At 39.7% G+C, this 15,892-nt stretch overlaps 2 protein-coding genes across 3 annotated transcripts; one reads left to right on the top strand and one right to left on the bottom strand.

Annotated features, from left to right (window-relative positions):
- Window positions 1–2,575: 2,575 nt before the first annotated feature.
- knop1 (lysine-rich nucleolar protein 1) lies at window positions 2,576–8,824 on the top strand. 2 transcript variants are annotated; one of them, XM_084930659.1, is made up of 7 exons: window positions 2,576–2,674; window positions 3,067–3,141; window positions 3,688–3,756; window positions 3,839–5,233; window positions 5,326–5,403; window positions 6,633–6,701; window positions 8,328–8,824. In XM_084930659.1, the coding sequence occupies exons 4-7, from the start codon at window positions 3,881–3,883 to the stop codon at window positions 8,631–8,633; spliced, it is 1,806 nt and encodes a 601-aa protein (XP_084786785.1). In that variant the 5' UTR covers window positions 2,576–2,674; window positions 3,067–3,141; window positions 3,688–3,756; window positions 3,839–3,880; the 3' UTR covers window positions 8,634–8,824. The 2 variants fall into 2 exon arrangements, with proteins under 2 accessions (XP_084786785.1, XP_084786786.1); XM_084930660.1 differs by lacking the exon at window positions 5,326–5,403.
- Window positions 8,825–9,995: 1,171 nt separating this feature from the next.
- exosc1 (exosome component 1) lies at window positions 9,996–15,860 on the bottom strand. The gene is made up of 8 exons (XM_084930661.1): window positions 15,789–15,860; window positions 14,491–14,606; window positions 14,231–14,305; window positions 14,044–14,132; window positions 12,112–12,145; window positions 11,944–11,994; window positions 11,419–11,503; window positions 9,996–11,081 (listed from the first exon to the last, which is right to left on the bottom strand). The coding sequence occupies exons 1-8, from the start codon at window positions 15,814–15,816 to the stop codon at window positions 10,975–10,977; spliced, it is 585 nt and encodes a 194-aa protein (XP_084786787.1). The 5' UTR covers window positions 15,817–15,860; the 3' UTR covers window positions 9,996–10,974.
- Between the last annotated feature and the right edge of the window lie 32 nt (window positions 15,861–15,892).

A 15,892-nucleotide genomic window follows, 5' to 3' on the forward strand; every position in this document is an offset into this window, starting at 1 on the left:
TAAAACTTAATATATATGCAAATCTGCTTATGATACTTAAGCTATATCATTAGCTTTGAGTGTTATTTAGTAGGACTGAAACTACTGATATGAAGGCACACACATCCCCCTTCTCTGTGTTATGTTAAATCACGAGCCAAGTCATATCACATAAATAGCAAAAAAAATCCTCACTGCATGTGGGAGTCTTCTAAAAATAAGTAAGCTTTCAGTAGTAAGAACGTCAGGGACCTGCAAAAGCATGGCCTGCTGGATGATGGAGATGGAGGAGGATTGCAGCTAGCTACTAGGAGCAGAGCTGGATTCGGATGCGGCTTCTTAAACGTCCATTTCCAGAATGAAAGCTGGGTGACAGAAAACTGTATGCTTGGTAAATGGCCTGCATTTGTATAGCGCTTTTCTAGTCCATAGGACCCCAAAGCGCTTTACACTACATTCAGTCATTCACCCATTCACACACTGGCGATAGCAAGCTACATTGTAGCCACAGCTGCCCTGGGGCGCACTGACAGAGGCGAGGCTGCCGGACACAGGCGCCACCGGGCCCTCTGACCACCACCAGTAGGCAAACATGGGGTTAGTATCTTGCCCAAGGATATTTGGCATGCAGCCAGGAGGCAGCCTGGGATCGAACCACTGACCTTCTGATTAGTGGCTGACCTGCTCTGCCACCTGAGCTACAGCCACCCCCAAAATGACTGTCATGCACATGGAAGAGTATAAAGCTAATGGCTGGATCTGCAATGGCTGGCTACAAGAGGTTGCAGGGGGAGGGTTACATGTTAATATGGTGCCAGGACAACCACCTCCAGCTGAACGTCGGCAAGACCAAGGAGCTGGTGGTGGACTTCAGAAGGGGTCAGCACAGAGACTACAAGCCCATTATCATCAATGGAGCTCCAGTGGAGAGGGTGCAGTCCTTCAAATATCTTGGTGTCCACATCTCCTCAGACCTGACATGGGCTGCCCACATTCAGGTCCAGACCAAAAAGGCTAGGCAGCACCTGTATCACTTACGACAACTGAGGAAGTTCAGGGTCTCTCCAAAGATCCTCAGGATTTTCTATACAGGCGCTGTGGAGAGCATCCTCACACAGAACATCACATCGTGGTTTGGGAACAGCTGTGTGAAGGACCAAAAAGCTCTCCAGAGAGTGATCCGTACAGCAGAACGCTGCTGCAGGATTGCTCTCCCCCCGCTTCAGGACACCTACACCAGGAGATGCCGGACTAGAGCAGCGCAGATACTGAAGGACCCGTCCCATCCTGGCAACAAACTGTTCCAACTTCTGCAATCTGGTAGAAGGTTCCGCATCATCCGGGCAAGGACAGAGAGACTCAAGAGGAGCTTCTATCCCCAAGCCATCCGGGCCCTAAACACACACACACCCGCCCTCTCACATCATCTATAATTGACTGAGACAGGACTCTCTTCCAGACACTCTAAACCAAGGCACAATGTACATTCCAAATTCCTTTAATTTTAAATATGTTTATATTGTCTATTCTGTAAAATAGTCAGATGTCTATTCATATTAATGTACAGAATTCACCTGCTTGCTGCTACTACTGCACATTCACCCAATGTATATACTATTTATATATATATATATATATATATATATATATAATGTTCTTCCTCTACCCCCCCCCCATTTTTGCACATGTCGAGGAGCGTGTCAGGTTACATTTCACTGTGTGTTATACTTGTATAACTATGCATGTGACAAATAAAGAACCTTGAACCTTGAACCTAATAAAGGCATCGGAGACCTGGTTTAGACTAAAGGGGATGTCGGGGGGGGGGGTGAGCCTATGTTTAGAAAGGCTTGTAAGAATGCTGGACACAAAACATGAAAAATTAAGTGGCTTGATTTTATCATGCGTTAAAGAGATGTAAATTACTAATTAACTTAAGGTGCCACATCATTTCAGACCATTTTAATCCCTGGTTGTAACAGAAGTCAGCAGAGTGAATTCACTGTTAAAATAACAGGGATTTCGCTGCCAAACTCCCAAAATTTCTCCTCAAACTATGTGTTTAAGTTGTGGATCCTGCTTTGAAAGATACCTGTTTTTTCAACACAAACCCAGCCTCAGGGATCACAAGCCTGAATAAATGGGAGGGTTACATTAGGAAGGATATCTGGTGTAAAATGCATCCTTCCCCTGTGGTAAGTAAGTGGCTTGGAATAATTGAGCTGTTATTTGTGTCATGAACAAAGTGCATTTGAAGCTCAATGATATTATCTGCTGTCACAAGTGTATTGTCAATACTGGAATGTCACCCAAAAAGGGGGAAGTACAACTTTGACAGGGCCACAATACCCACATAACTTGAGGGTATTTAACATTATCATAAGCAAATCTAACTACATAGGTCTGTTTAAATAAAGACAAAGTAATTATGAGTTCTGAATTTGGTCCTACTTGGGTAACAATTGAAAATTGTGCATATTTTAGTTAATATTTTTTAATCGTTTTAATGTTGATGGTTAACAAAAACAGTGAAAATTAAAAATTAAACAACTGTCAAACTGTTTGGCAGCTCACTTACGTGTACGCTCGCCTCCGTTGCTACGGACTCCTTTCTCGTCTCTAGCAGGAAGAGGAAACTCTACTTCCGGGTCGCGAACGTAAAACGCTACCCACGTGAATTGTAAAAGTGTGCAAAGTAAGTAAATCGCTTTTGAAGTTTGTATTTTACAATATCCGATGCGCTTGTGCCAAAATAGTGTAATTGTCTGACTAATTAAACTGTTCAGTTCTGGATCGGATTAACTTTTTTTTTTTTTTTTACTGTAAGCTCCCGTTGGCTAATAAGCTAGCGTGACCAGTTACCTGTAGCGTTTTGTGCATAAACCTGGTCAGCTTATCTTGAATCAAATCGCTTAGTTTTGTTATATATTATATGTATTAGTTTGCCTTTAACGTGCATATTCAAACACAATAACTGGTGTTTTAGTAAAGCTTTAACTTCATTTTTTTCTAAATATTTGAGACCATGGACCGGTTAGCTTAGAGATGTGTCCGAATGGATGCTGATATTTCCCTTTTATGTTTCAGACGGATTCCGATGAGGACGTAGTTTTTGTTTCTGAAAGGTCCTGTCACAAGCCCATTGAAATCACAATTGATCAGGTACTGATTATCCAACCTAATCGGAATATCTTATTCTGACTTCTTAACGCTACACATGACAAAGTAATCCAGACTTGAATATTGGTTGTAGGTCAGACTTCACATGTCAGGCTGTGAGACGATAAGCTGCCACATATCTGACAATTATAGCGCTAGAATTAGTAATTCAACGCAATGTTTAGTTAACTGTTCGCTGTGTCCTGTATTCCATTTGAAATTTGGTCTCTCATCTTGACTTATACCATTCCAACATTGCTAAATTTGTACTTTGAGCTTAAACAGTCTGTTTCAACACTTATAACGCCACATTTGTTGCAGACGAGGAGGAGAATATACTTACGTACTACTTAATCTACTATGTTCTTATCCGATGTATAGTCAGTAGCAGCAGAACAATAAAAACATTTGGATCAGAATTTTAAATCTGAAATGAAACTCTTAGATTGGAATAAGTGTCATGCTAACCAATACACAAAACAGTGTTGCAGTGGGGTTGTCCATTTTTATTACAAATATTTATGTCCAGTTCTGATTGGTTCTCTTCAGGCAAAGCGACTGGCCCTCCAAAGAGAAATTGATCAGCAGTCCCGACCCAAAGAGCCAGCCAAACCTTTGGTTAGTGTTTACTGCTCTGTCATTCACTGTTCCACAAACACAGAATAGAAACTTGAAGTAACAGTGAACTTTCTCTCACCAGTCAAGCAAGAGACCTGTAGCTGAGGAGAGGCACGCAGAAATCATGAAAATGAAGATGGAGGAAGAGAAGAGTGAGGAAAATAATATGAAGAAACACAAGAAAGGAAAAGCTGATGATTTCAGCCTAAAAGAGGTGAGAAAAGAACAGAAGAAAGGCAAAATGGCTGATGCTGTGGGGATCGAAGACGGGTCTTGGGATGGAAATGGTGAGAAGGAAAAAAATAAGAAAAAGAAGGAGAGGAAAACAGATTCTGTGGATGATGTCAATGACTCTGAGGTCACTGATGGACAAGATGTCACCAAAAAGAAGAAGAAGAAGAAGAGGCTGCTGGCAGATGGTGAGAGTCTAGGTGAAATTACACAGAGTTTAGTAAACGAGGAGGAAGTGGAAAAGAAAGAGAAGAAGACAAAAGGAAAAAATAAGTCTACACAAATTAAACAAGAAAACATGGTGAAAGAGGAAGAGGAGCAAGTGGGAAAAGATAATCTGCCCAAAAAAGTCAAGAAAGGGAAAAAACAGGTTTTAGATATGAGCACGGAGGAGACTGAGGTGAAAAGCAAAGAAAAGAAGAAGAAAAATAAGGTGTTGGCTGATGGCGAGGCTTATGTAGAAACTGCAGATACTTTAGTAAAAGAGCAGGAAGTGGATAAGAAACAGAAGAAGAATGTAAAGAATAAGTCTACACAAATAAAACGAGAAAACATGGTAAAAGAAGAGGAGGAAGAAAAGCAAGTGGAACAAGACAGTCTGCCCAAGAAAGTGAAAGATAAGCAACATGCTTTAGATATGAGCACAGAGCCGACCGAAGGGCAAAGAAAAGAAAAGAAGAAAAAACAAAAATGCCCTTTAACTGTGGAAGGAGCAACAATAAAGAAAGCTAAAGCAGCTGAAAATGGCATAAAGTTAGAAAAAATCGAACACGAGGACATAAAAATAAAAAAGAAGAAAAAGAAAGAAACTGAGACTAAAGAAGAAAATGGAGTAGAAACAACAGAGGTTAAAGGCAAAAACAAAAAGAGAAAAGCAGCATCAGACAAAGTTAGAAAAAGTGAAAAGCAAGAGAAATCAACAAACAGTGTTATTGTTACTACTGATGATGAAGTAACGACAGAATTTAAGAAAAAGGTAAAAAAGGGTAAATGTAAAATAGCTACTGTGGAGTCTACCAATGCAGAGGAAGAAGAGCCAAAGAAGAAGAAAAGAAAAAAGGTAAAATGTGAAGAGGAAGAAGACAAACAGGAGGTTCAGGGGGATGAGCAGAGTGGCGAAGCTGGTGACAAGAAGAAAAGCAAAAAGAAAAAGAGCTCTGCTAAGGTGCAACGCGCGAGCGACTCTGGAGTTGAACCTGTTGCTAAAAAGAAGAAAAACATCAAACAAGAACGGGAAGACCCAGAGGTGAGTGCGCTTCTCTCAGGTTGGTAGCAGTGTGCCTGGATGCTTTTTATTTGAATGGTATGAATAGTGTATGAGCTTTTTATGAACTGTAGTTTCAGGAGTCTCCCCAAGTCGATGTGGTTTTCCTGTCAGAGAGGAGTGGAAACACTGATGAGATCACCATCAATCAGGTCAACAGAGCTCTCGTTATCTCTCCGTAGACTGGTGTGTGAAACTTATTGCCATAATCAGGAATTGGCATGTTTCAAAATACACTTAGTCCTTCAGAAATTTAGGAAACACTGTTCTTCTACAGGCCACTTTTATATTAACAGCCCTTGTCGCATCAAACATTCCCTGAGGGACATTATTATGTACTATGGGCAAGATGTGACATATATCACGTAAGGTCAAAGGAAACACATTCATTCAAGTTGTTAAACTGTAGTTTCTGTCTGACGTCACTGACCACTGAGTCAGTGGGTCATTACTTTCGCGTCTGCAGCTGGTTCACAATGCAGCTGCACCCCTGTCCTGGCCTCGCTGCACAGGCTGCCTGTGTCTTTTAGAGTTCATTTTAAAATTCTTACGTTTGTTTTTAAATCCTTTCACAATCTTGCCCCACCTTCCCTCTCTGCACTTCCTGATCCCTGCACATCCTGTCAGTGTCTCAGGTCAGCTGACCAAGATCCAGTAGGAAGCGCAGAGGCGACTGGGCTTTTTCTATCGTGCCTCCTAAGTTATGCAATAACTTGCCCTTGGAAGGTGGAGAGGCTCTTCACTGTCCAGTTTTAAAACACTTTTTCTTTTTTTCTTTTCATTTTTTAGCTTTTGTTTTAGTTATTTGAGCTTTTTTTAAAAATGTGTTTTTTATTTAAATCTTATGTATTTTTATTATTTAGTTCCAATGTACAGCACTTTGTGTCAGCTGTGGTTGTTTTAAAGTGCTTTATAAATAAAGATGGATAAATAGATTCATACTGCAGTAAGTCATAGATAATTAAATGACAGAAATGTTACTGTTTTTTAATGGGGGGTTTTCACTGTCTACTATAGGTGTCTGTTTTTAAGCATGTCCACAGTAAAAAATAAATTACAAAAATAGGAAATTTTCTGGGAATTAACAAAAAAAATTCCACTTTATAATTACAGGAGCAGCATTTTTTTATCATCTTGAAAAGCGGAGACAAAATGTTTAAATTACTCTTCTTCCTCATATATTGAGATATGTCAGAGATCAAATGTGCAGTTGAATATCTTAACACTGTCAGAAAGGGTATTTTAACTTAAGTTCAAAGTGGGTTGTACGTGGCCCCCAATGTAAAATGAGTTTACCAGAGCTAAGCAAATCAGAATGCTTTTTGTGTTTTATACAGTGCAGTTTGATGATTGTTTTGTTTTGTTTGTTTTTGTCTTAAAGGAAAGAAGACAGGCTTTACAAATGGAGATTGACAAGGCCTCTCAACCTGACAAAACAGTCAAACCTACGGTCGGTATTAGTGTTGTTTGTTTGTTTTGTTTTTACAAAGAATACCACTATGCAATCTCCCCGTGTCTTAAATGCCTTTAAATGAAGGAGCACTTGTTTGTCACAGCACGTAGCTCAGCATGTTTGATCTGGCAGAGTTTTTATGTCAGATGCCCTTCCTTGTGCAACACCAATGCATTTTAATGAATTAACATGGCAGATAGACTCAAAAAAGGGAATGGTAAACAGAAATGAGACATAGGGAGTTATCTAAGAAAGACTCTGTTGTGGGTGAAGATAAAAATAAAAATAAAAAAAAACTTCTCACAATGCTCACATACTTCTTTAAGATCAATTCTACCTGCCAAATGCCCCCATCTTTTAAAACAAATAACCCCAAGTTTCTAAGGCTACATCCACACTAGCCCGGATAGATTTGAAAACGGCGTTTTTGTCTGAAAACCCTCCACGTCCACACTGGCGTTTTCAGCCATTTTCACAGAGTTGTGCGTCCACGTTGAAACAGCCGAAAATGGTTAGGTTCCAGTACTGCGCATGCGTGAAACGCAAGACGATTCGACCTGCCTCATTTCTGTCTGCCGCTTATTTACTTTCCGGCTCTTTGAAACGTCGCGGCAAAATGTTGAGGAAAAGCACTGAGTTTTTTAAATGGACTAACAATGAGGTGGAGTTGTTGCTGCGAGTAACACAAAAGTACAAAATTGGAAAAGCGAGAGAGAGTTAAAGAATTTGAAGAAAAGCTATCTGGAGCATGTACAGACTGATATTAATCTTTAATAGGGCTGTCAAAATTGAGAGCAAACAAAACAACTGCTGTATAATGCCCTCCGCTGTCTTTGTTTAATTGGTCACATGACTGCATCACATGACTAACATGCGTCATCGTTTTAGAAAGTCTCCGCTTTTGCTGTCCACACTGCGACGCGAAAGCACCTTCATCAAATGCATTCGTTTTCGAGAGCGTTTTTAAAATGTTGCGTTTTCCATCAGCGAAAACGCCGTCTCGGTGTGGACGGGAGAGAAAACGATGCGTTTAGTGTGGCCTAAGGCTACGTCCACACGTACACGGGTATTTTTGAAAATGGAGATTTTCTGTTTTCGTTTTAAAAAATAATCCCGTCCACACGTAAATGCAGAAATGAAGAATGGCCAATCAGAAGTCTAGAAGCTAAGATGGGGCATAGAAGCAGAACCGAGTCGTATGTGTGGAGGGACAGTAACTGTGTATGTATATGTAAGCATTTAAACACTGCAGAAAGTACAATTAACAGTAACAGTATTGCAGAAAAAAAACAATAACGTGGCGCACAGTGTGACGTCAAAAAAGGCGCACACCTTTGACGCTGCGTTTTCTCCGTTTTTCTCGTCCACACGTAAATGCAAAAACTGAGTTTTCGAAAATATCCACCCTGGCCGGAGTTTTTAGAAATCTCCGTTTTCAGTGACCGAAAACGCCGTTTACGTGTGGACGAAAGGTGCAAACGCATAGAAAAATCTGTGTTTTCAAAAATACCCGGGATGTGTGGACAGAATTAGAGTCTTCAAGCAGAAGAATGTTCTTAAATGTGGAAACTTTACTCCTGAATGCATTTCTAATGTTTATGAACTTTTGTTTCTGTTCTGCAGGGTTTGGGCCAGTGGAGCACGGCACAGTTCAACAGCTCTGAACAACAGCAGAAGTTCCTCCGGTTGATGGGGGGCTTTAAAAAGGGTTTCCAGCCGGCGGCGACGAGCACTGGTGGAGCAAATATGGCACTAGGGAAGGATGCACAGCAGCAGTTGCAGCAAGGCCTTCTGGGGGAGTTTGAACGAGCCCACTCGCGCAGAATGGACTTTAATAACAGGGGGGCGGGACTTGGGTTTACTGCACCGTCCAATAAGAAAGTTTCAATTGATATCAATACATGTCGATCAGTTCGCTTTGATGATTGACGAGTGAAGATTTGGTTTTACAAAGCTTTTGTACATAGTGTTTTAATTGGCACACTTTTTCGTTTAATCAGCTTTACTGTAGAATTGATCCTGCAGAAAGTAAAATGTACACTGGTGAAAAAAAGAAAAACACATTGTTAGTTGTATATACTGTATATTAAACATTTCTCCAACAGCTGGAAAACAAGCAGGCCGGCTTAATGTGTGAGCAGCTCATTATTTTATAACAGTTTGTGGGATTTTATATAGATTAAGGATTACTGTTTGCTTTGTAAAATAGTAAAACATATACGTTTGGATCACAATGAGACATCTACACTTACTGATTACTTTGTTAGATACACTTGACTGTTAATGCAACTATATCTAATCAGCAGATCACATGGAAACGACTCAACGCATTTATGCATGCAAACATGGTCAAGGCACCTGCTGAAGTTCAAACAGCGCATCAGAATGAGGAAGGAAGGTGATTCAAGTGATGTTGAGTGACGTGATCGTTTATGGGAATGACATGGAATTTTCCTGCATAACATTTCCTGCATCTCTTCAGATTTGCAGAGAATGGTGCAGAAAAACAGAAGTATTCAGTGAGTGGCAGATCTAGATGAAAATGTTTTGTTGGTTCTTGCTGTAGGCAGCAGTAACTCAAATAACCAATTGTTACAACTGAGGTATATATAAGAGCATTTAAATCCACAAGATGTTGAATCCTACCCAGACAGTCAGTCACTACCCGGTCAGAATCTGGAGTAAACCACATGAAAGCAGAGATCCATCCTCTCTTGTATCAGTGGCTCAGGTTGAATGTGATGGTGTAACAGTGTGGGGAAATAATTTCTTGGCACCTTTTTGGCCTCTTAGTACCAACTGAGTATTGTTGACCATGTCCAACCCTTTATGATCAGAGTGTACAAAGATAACAGCAGGCTAACACACCATTTCCAGAACTCAATCCAAAAGAGCACCTTTGGGATGACACGGAATACAGGATTCACCATCATGGATGTGCAGCAGAGAAATCTGAAGAACTTTCGTGATGATGTCATGTTAACATTAACCAAACTCTGAGGAACGGTTTGAACACCTTGTAGATTCTATGTGAAAAGGAATTAAAGCACTTGAGAAGCCAAAAAGGGTGATGAACCCAGTGCCAGCATGGTGCACCGGAGAAAGAGTTCGGTTAGAATATATTGAGTTAAATGTGTTAACGGTCTGTTTACAAAAGGATGGGCCACAAAATTGTAAAACACAGAATATAATAATTGTCAAATGATTTTAATTTGCAAAGCAATGTGGAAGTAATCAAAATTCTCATTGTGATCTTATGAATGTGTGTAAAGAGGAAACCTTGCACAGATGGTTTGGATAGTCGTTTTATTTCATTCTTGCACATCTTCTGTACAGTAAAGAAAGAATAAGAGAAGTCCAGTATATATCAAAGAAAATGTTAGTATTACTGCTTTCTTGTATTTCGCTTATAATCTTTGAGTTAATATGCTGGAAATCAAAAATATCTGACTATCGTATGCAGTACTTCAGTATTCCATTCTTTTAATCACATTTATTTTACTAGAAACTGAAAAGTTTTGAACAAAAAAAAAAAAAAAAAGAGCTCAGAGTCTTTTCAGCTCAAAGTCTTTCACTTTTATGAACGTGGCCAATCAGGTTAGTTGCATGGATATCTCAGCAGAAAAACTACATTGCTACCTATGTAGTATTTCTGGTTGGATCAGGGTCCCTTTTCTCATCTCTCCAGATATAAAATGGATATAAAAGAGTCCAGTTTTGTCTTTACGTCAAAGATCCATCCATTTATCGACTAACCAACCCGATGACCTGCCACATTTTCAACTGTAATACTTAACAGTAAAACTAAGTGACTCCTGCATCTGGCTAGTTGCTCAATTTGGTTTTCAGGTTTGTGACAGTTTGGCAGCTGCAATGCAACATGTTGAGTGAACTGATACAGTTCTAATATGATTGCCGTCAGAAAATTTAAAGGCAATTTTTCACATCCACATTTCTGGCATGTGGATTTAACAACACCTGCTACTGTTTGGAATTTAACCACTTTTTTTTCCTAAGTTGTTCTGTTCAGTGGTTTTAATCCAACACAATGAAAAGATGACTAAATAAACAGCATGGACAGATGAAAGACAGCTTTTTGCAAAACACTTAAGACACGCGAAACCAGAAGTAATCTGTGAATCATTACTCAGATAGCATCGAAAAACAGAGCTGGGAAGCTACTTGACAGGAGTGACTGAAGGGCAGACGGGCGGGGTTGTGCGTTCCTTGTGATGATGGTTCCTTGTGATAGGAAGGAATTTCCAGACTCTCATGCTTGTAGGTACTCGGGCTGCACTCGCGCTACTTTACGGAACTCTTTGGCGTGCGTAAGTGGGCACTGCATCTCACACCAGCTGATGGGAACCATCTGAGCACCTGGGATACAGAAAAACAGAGTGAAAAAAATACATCAAGATTACATTATTAACCAACAATAAATTGCTTGACAGCTAACAGATTAGTGAATCAGACATTTTGATACTTAGGCACCTAGTGGTAGTTTAAAAGAAGATAATTGATACATGTTTCTCACATATGTTGTCACAGTCTTCAAGTGGCAATAACAAACCTAACAAATGCTTTTTTGTAGAAAGATAATCCATCAGATAGCACCACCTTGTGGTCCAACAGGGTGCTAGTATTCTGTGCAGCACGGTGCTGGAATTCTCCAGCGCTTCAAGGCCAATGGCCATTTTATGCATTTGATATTTACCTGCTTCACTGTGTGCAACGACCACTCCCAGTTCATTTTCTGCTGTTGTCAACAGGTAGTTAGACTGAACATCACCAAGAGAAATCTGACACAGTCACGTCAAGGTTTATCAATGGATACAAATCAGGATTTAAAAATTCTTATTCCAGAAATGGAAAGGTGAATTTATGAAGGCAGATGATGAAATGTTTACATGTTACACATCACATTTTGTTTTTGTTTTTTAAGCCGTGTCTTGGTGACCTGATGTGTTTCCAGGAAGAAATAAAAGTTACATATGACCTGCATACTTTCCAGTCATTCATTGTTCACTCTTATTAACATTTTTGGCACAGGAGTTATTTTGACTGTGACAAATATTCTCCCTCAAGCACATTTAGAAACGAAAAAAGAAAAACTTGTTGTTGACAGTCTCAGCCTGGGGAATGAATTCAGAGTCCACAACTATGTAAATGTTGAAAAAAGAAATGACAAGCATGCGCTGGTTCAAAACCACCAGTGACGGCATAGTAATGTGAAGGATACAACTTTTGCCAAGACGATGTCACCGGGTCTGAAGCTTTTGTATGTCTCTACCTGTAACAAGGAAGAAAAACGGTCACCAATAAACATGTCACCTTATTTTAATAAAAATTATTATATGCAGAAGAAACTAATGAAAGATGTGAGTGGAAAACAGGAATTCAAACAGACCTTGTCCTTCTCTGTTGCACGCACATCTTCTTTTCTGTAGAGAAACAGAGAGTGAGTTTGTGTTTAGGCCAGAATATTATGTCCATAAAACCCTGCCTCACGCTGGAGTTAGATCTGTATGGTGGCGGTTATGAGCATCTCGCTCAGCAAAGCGAAATGAAAGAAAATACTTCTGTTAAAATTACTTTCAAAACTTGCTCGACAATATAATAATTTTGAAACCTGTAGCAACCCTAGAGCTGATTCTGAGTTTAGCAATGCTGTAAATGCGACTGCTCCACCTTCATTTTCTACAACCACCTCCTTAACCCTCTCGAGGCAGGCATTGCCGATTTGCAACAGTTAAAAACTAACAACCTGATTACCCCACATACATATTTTATGAGGTTTTTTTATTCAGAAGTACCACTGCAGGACTTGGTTGTGCATTAGCAACAAAAAGTTTAATTTGAGCCTGAGAGGGTTAAAACAGGTCCTGCTTTTGGCTGCCTCAGGCCCATCTCACATGATTAGCAGTCTGAAAGTTTGGCATACATATATTGGAGTTTAAGTAGAGACTTTAATGAGTTTATTTTGTTGTTTTTAAATCAACTTATCGGTTTGAATTTGAATAAGACTAGCTGCGCAAGTACTGGTGAGAATTACAATGAGATGAATTTTTATTTTGGAAAAAAAAAACAGTAGAAAAAAAAATGTGTTTTTGAATTCATCTTAAAATCTGGAGGCAGTAATTACTATTTTTATGTATGTTTAAGTCCAATCATAGGATAGCAGCAACTTTAAAAAGGCTTCTTCATTCTTACCTACCTGGTATTTCTAACAGTTTCTTTACAGAATCAGCTTTAGTGAAGGTTACAATTGAGCTTCTTATGGCCTCTGACAGTGGACACATCTCTGTGACCATAACATTTTTTACAGCAGTTAGAGCATGCTGTAGGTATTAAAGGTCCTGCACTGCAGCGGTTTGAATTGTATCTAAAAGACTGCAATTTGTTCATGTAAATGAGAGTCCTCTTCAGATAGGAAGAATAACTATGGAGTTCCACAGGGTTCCATTCTAGAATTCTGTTTACATTATACATGCTTCCCGTAGGCAGTATCATTAGAAGACATAGCATACATTTCCGCTGTTATACAGATGACACTAGACTTTATCTATTCATTCATTTATCTATTAAGCCAGATAGCAGATAGCACTACGGCCCTAACAATCTTTGAAATACAGTATCTAAAAGATGCTCACTCTGGGCGGCATTACCGTGGCCTCCAGTAACACTGTGAGGAATCTTGGCGTCATTTTTGACCAGGATATGTCCTTCAAAGCACATATTAAACAAAAATGTAAGACGTTTCTTCCATTTCCAAAATGAGAAAGATCCTGTCTCATACTGACGCTGAAAAACTAGTTCATGCATTTATTACTTCTAGGCTGGACTACTGTAATTCGTGATTATCAGGATGTCCTAAAAACTTACTGAAAAGCCTTCAGTTAATACAAAACGCTGCAGCAAGAGTACTGGCATGGACTAGAAAGAGAGATCATATTTTTCGTATATTGGCTTCTCTTCATTGGCTCCTTGTTAAATCCAGAATTGAATTCAAAATCCTGCTCCTCACATACAAGGTCTGGAATAATCAGTCCCCATCTTATCCTATTGGCCACCCTTCCTGAGCCTGGTTTTGCTGGAGGTTTCTTCCTGTTAAAGGGGAGTTTTTCTTTCCCACTTTCGCCAACGTGCTTGCTCATACGGAATCATATGATTGTTGGATTTTCTCTGTTTTCTTTGTGTTATTGTAGGGTCTTTACCTTACAATATAAAGTGCCTTGAGGCAACTGTTATTGTGATTTGACTCTGTATAAATAAAACTGAATTGTACTGAACAGTCTCCAGTATAATATTAGACAAAAACTGGCTCAGTTTTTGTGGTTACCTGATAGTGCCTCTAAAGCGGTCCTTCAGCGGTGTGGAACCTACATAAAGGATGTGGACTTTGGCAAATCTGGGATTGATGCTGGTTACCTGTTAAATGAAAAATAAATAAAACAGATTGTAAACTGTGCATGATTATTTACTCAGAACATCCAGCAATAGTAACAGTTTCTTATTCTATTGCATACCTTACAGGTGACTATTGCGCCTACATCTGGCAGCAGTTGTGTTTCTGTTTCCCTCACAACTGAAATCACTGGTAACTAAGGAGATAAAACAATCCCAGTAGAAGTTATCCATATGATGTACAAATCACTTTAGACATTAACAAAACTAGTGCAGCTCACTCACGTCAACAGACATTGCAAAAATACCTTTAGTCTGGCATTTGTACTTGTCTCACTGCTGAACAAACTTTCCCCTCCCCTGTCTTACCCACACCCCTTACCTCCTCTCCCTCATTCTTCCTGAGCACATAGCCTGCTAGTGACGAGTATATGTAGCCATGTCGCAGGTATACTCCTGTGCCAGGAATACAGTCTTCTGCGCTGCATAGTTTGTCACCTAAGTACAAACAAAAAGACATAGATGTTGTGTTAGTGTTTGGGTTCTGGAGATGCACTGTTCCTTCTAAAAAAAAGAATTAAAATAAAAACATCGTTGCATGAGTCATCACCAAAAATAATCTTTATCTTATGCTGGGCTTTGCTCCATATCTGAACCCAGCCCTTTCACATCTCCATCAACCATCTTTATCTGACTGACTTCACAAACAGACAGATTGAACATCCTCCCTCTCTTGAGGACACAACGATCCAGATGATCCAGAAGTAGAATAAAAACTGAAAATGAGCTACTGGCTTACAGGGATGATCTGTACATATCATTATTTAAAACTTTGTCCATGTTTAATATAAGCATCCAGCATTGTAACAGAATATTTTGTTACAATGGTCAACATAGACTATATAATATATAACTAAAGAATAATATCAATAATAATAGTTTCCCTTGTTTTGGTTATCATCTGCTAACTGAAACTGAGAGGCTAACTGAGGATGCTTTGATGTAACAGCATTGTGGGACTAACAATGTATCTGCAACCCTTAAGCACAAAACACATCATAGACAATAAGATTAAAACACAAAACAATTTATGTCATGTGACACATTACTACCCTTCATTTTTCTTGCACTACAATTAATTATCTTGCTACTTTGTGCTCTTTCAACCGTAATTAGAATGAAGAATTGTCCTGCTGACAACTCATTTAAGGTTCACTACTGCCATACGCCGGATAGACATGCGGCTTTCCCACGGGTGTGACAAAACAAAGCTTAGGAATGCGTTATCTTGCCCGAGGAGATGGGCAGGGCTGCGGATCGGATCTCATCAGCAGTGGAAAGCCAAAGTCAATAACTCACAGCCCTGCAAATACGGTAAAAGACCATGATACGGTAGACCTGAAAACCCCGACTCCATCTGACAGTCAGCTGATCCAACAGGTGATTGATTATAAAATAAGTTACTACAGCGTTACAAGTACGGGAAGCCAAAGCCCACTCCACGCATGGCAGCTGGAAATAATCACCAGGGTTTCACACGCTCAGAATGCAGTTTAACTTCCTTTTCTAATAGAAAATGACGCTAAAGCTGTTAAATCTGTTTACATATCCCAAAATACAATCTACACGCCGGTATATTTAGTTTTTAAGCGCTTTTAGAGACAAAATTACGGGACTTACCGGGAACGCACAGCTTCATCGGCGACATGTTTTCGAGAGGTGTACGTAGGCAGCCTATTGGTTAGGACGAAGGGCTCGGGAAGATTCTGATTGGTCAGAGTCAC

Source organism: Perissodus microlepis, chromosome 6 (assembly GCF_051167445.1).
Source record: "Perissodus microlepis isolate ML-2025 ecotype Zambia chromosome 6, ASM5116744v1, whole genome shotgun sequence".
NCBI classification, from domain to species: domain Eukaryota; kingdom Metazoa; phylum Chordata; class Actinopteri; order Cichliformes; family Cichlidae; genus Perissodus; species Perissodus microlepis.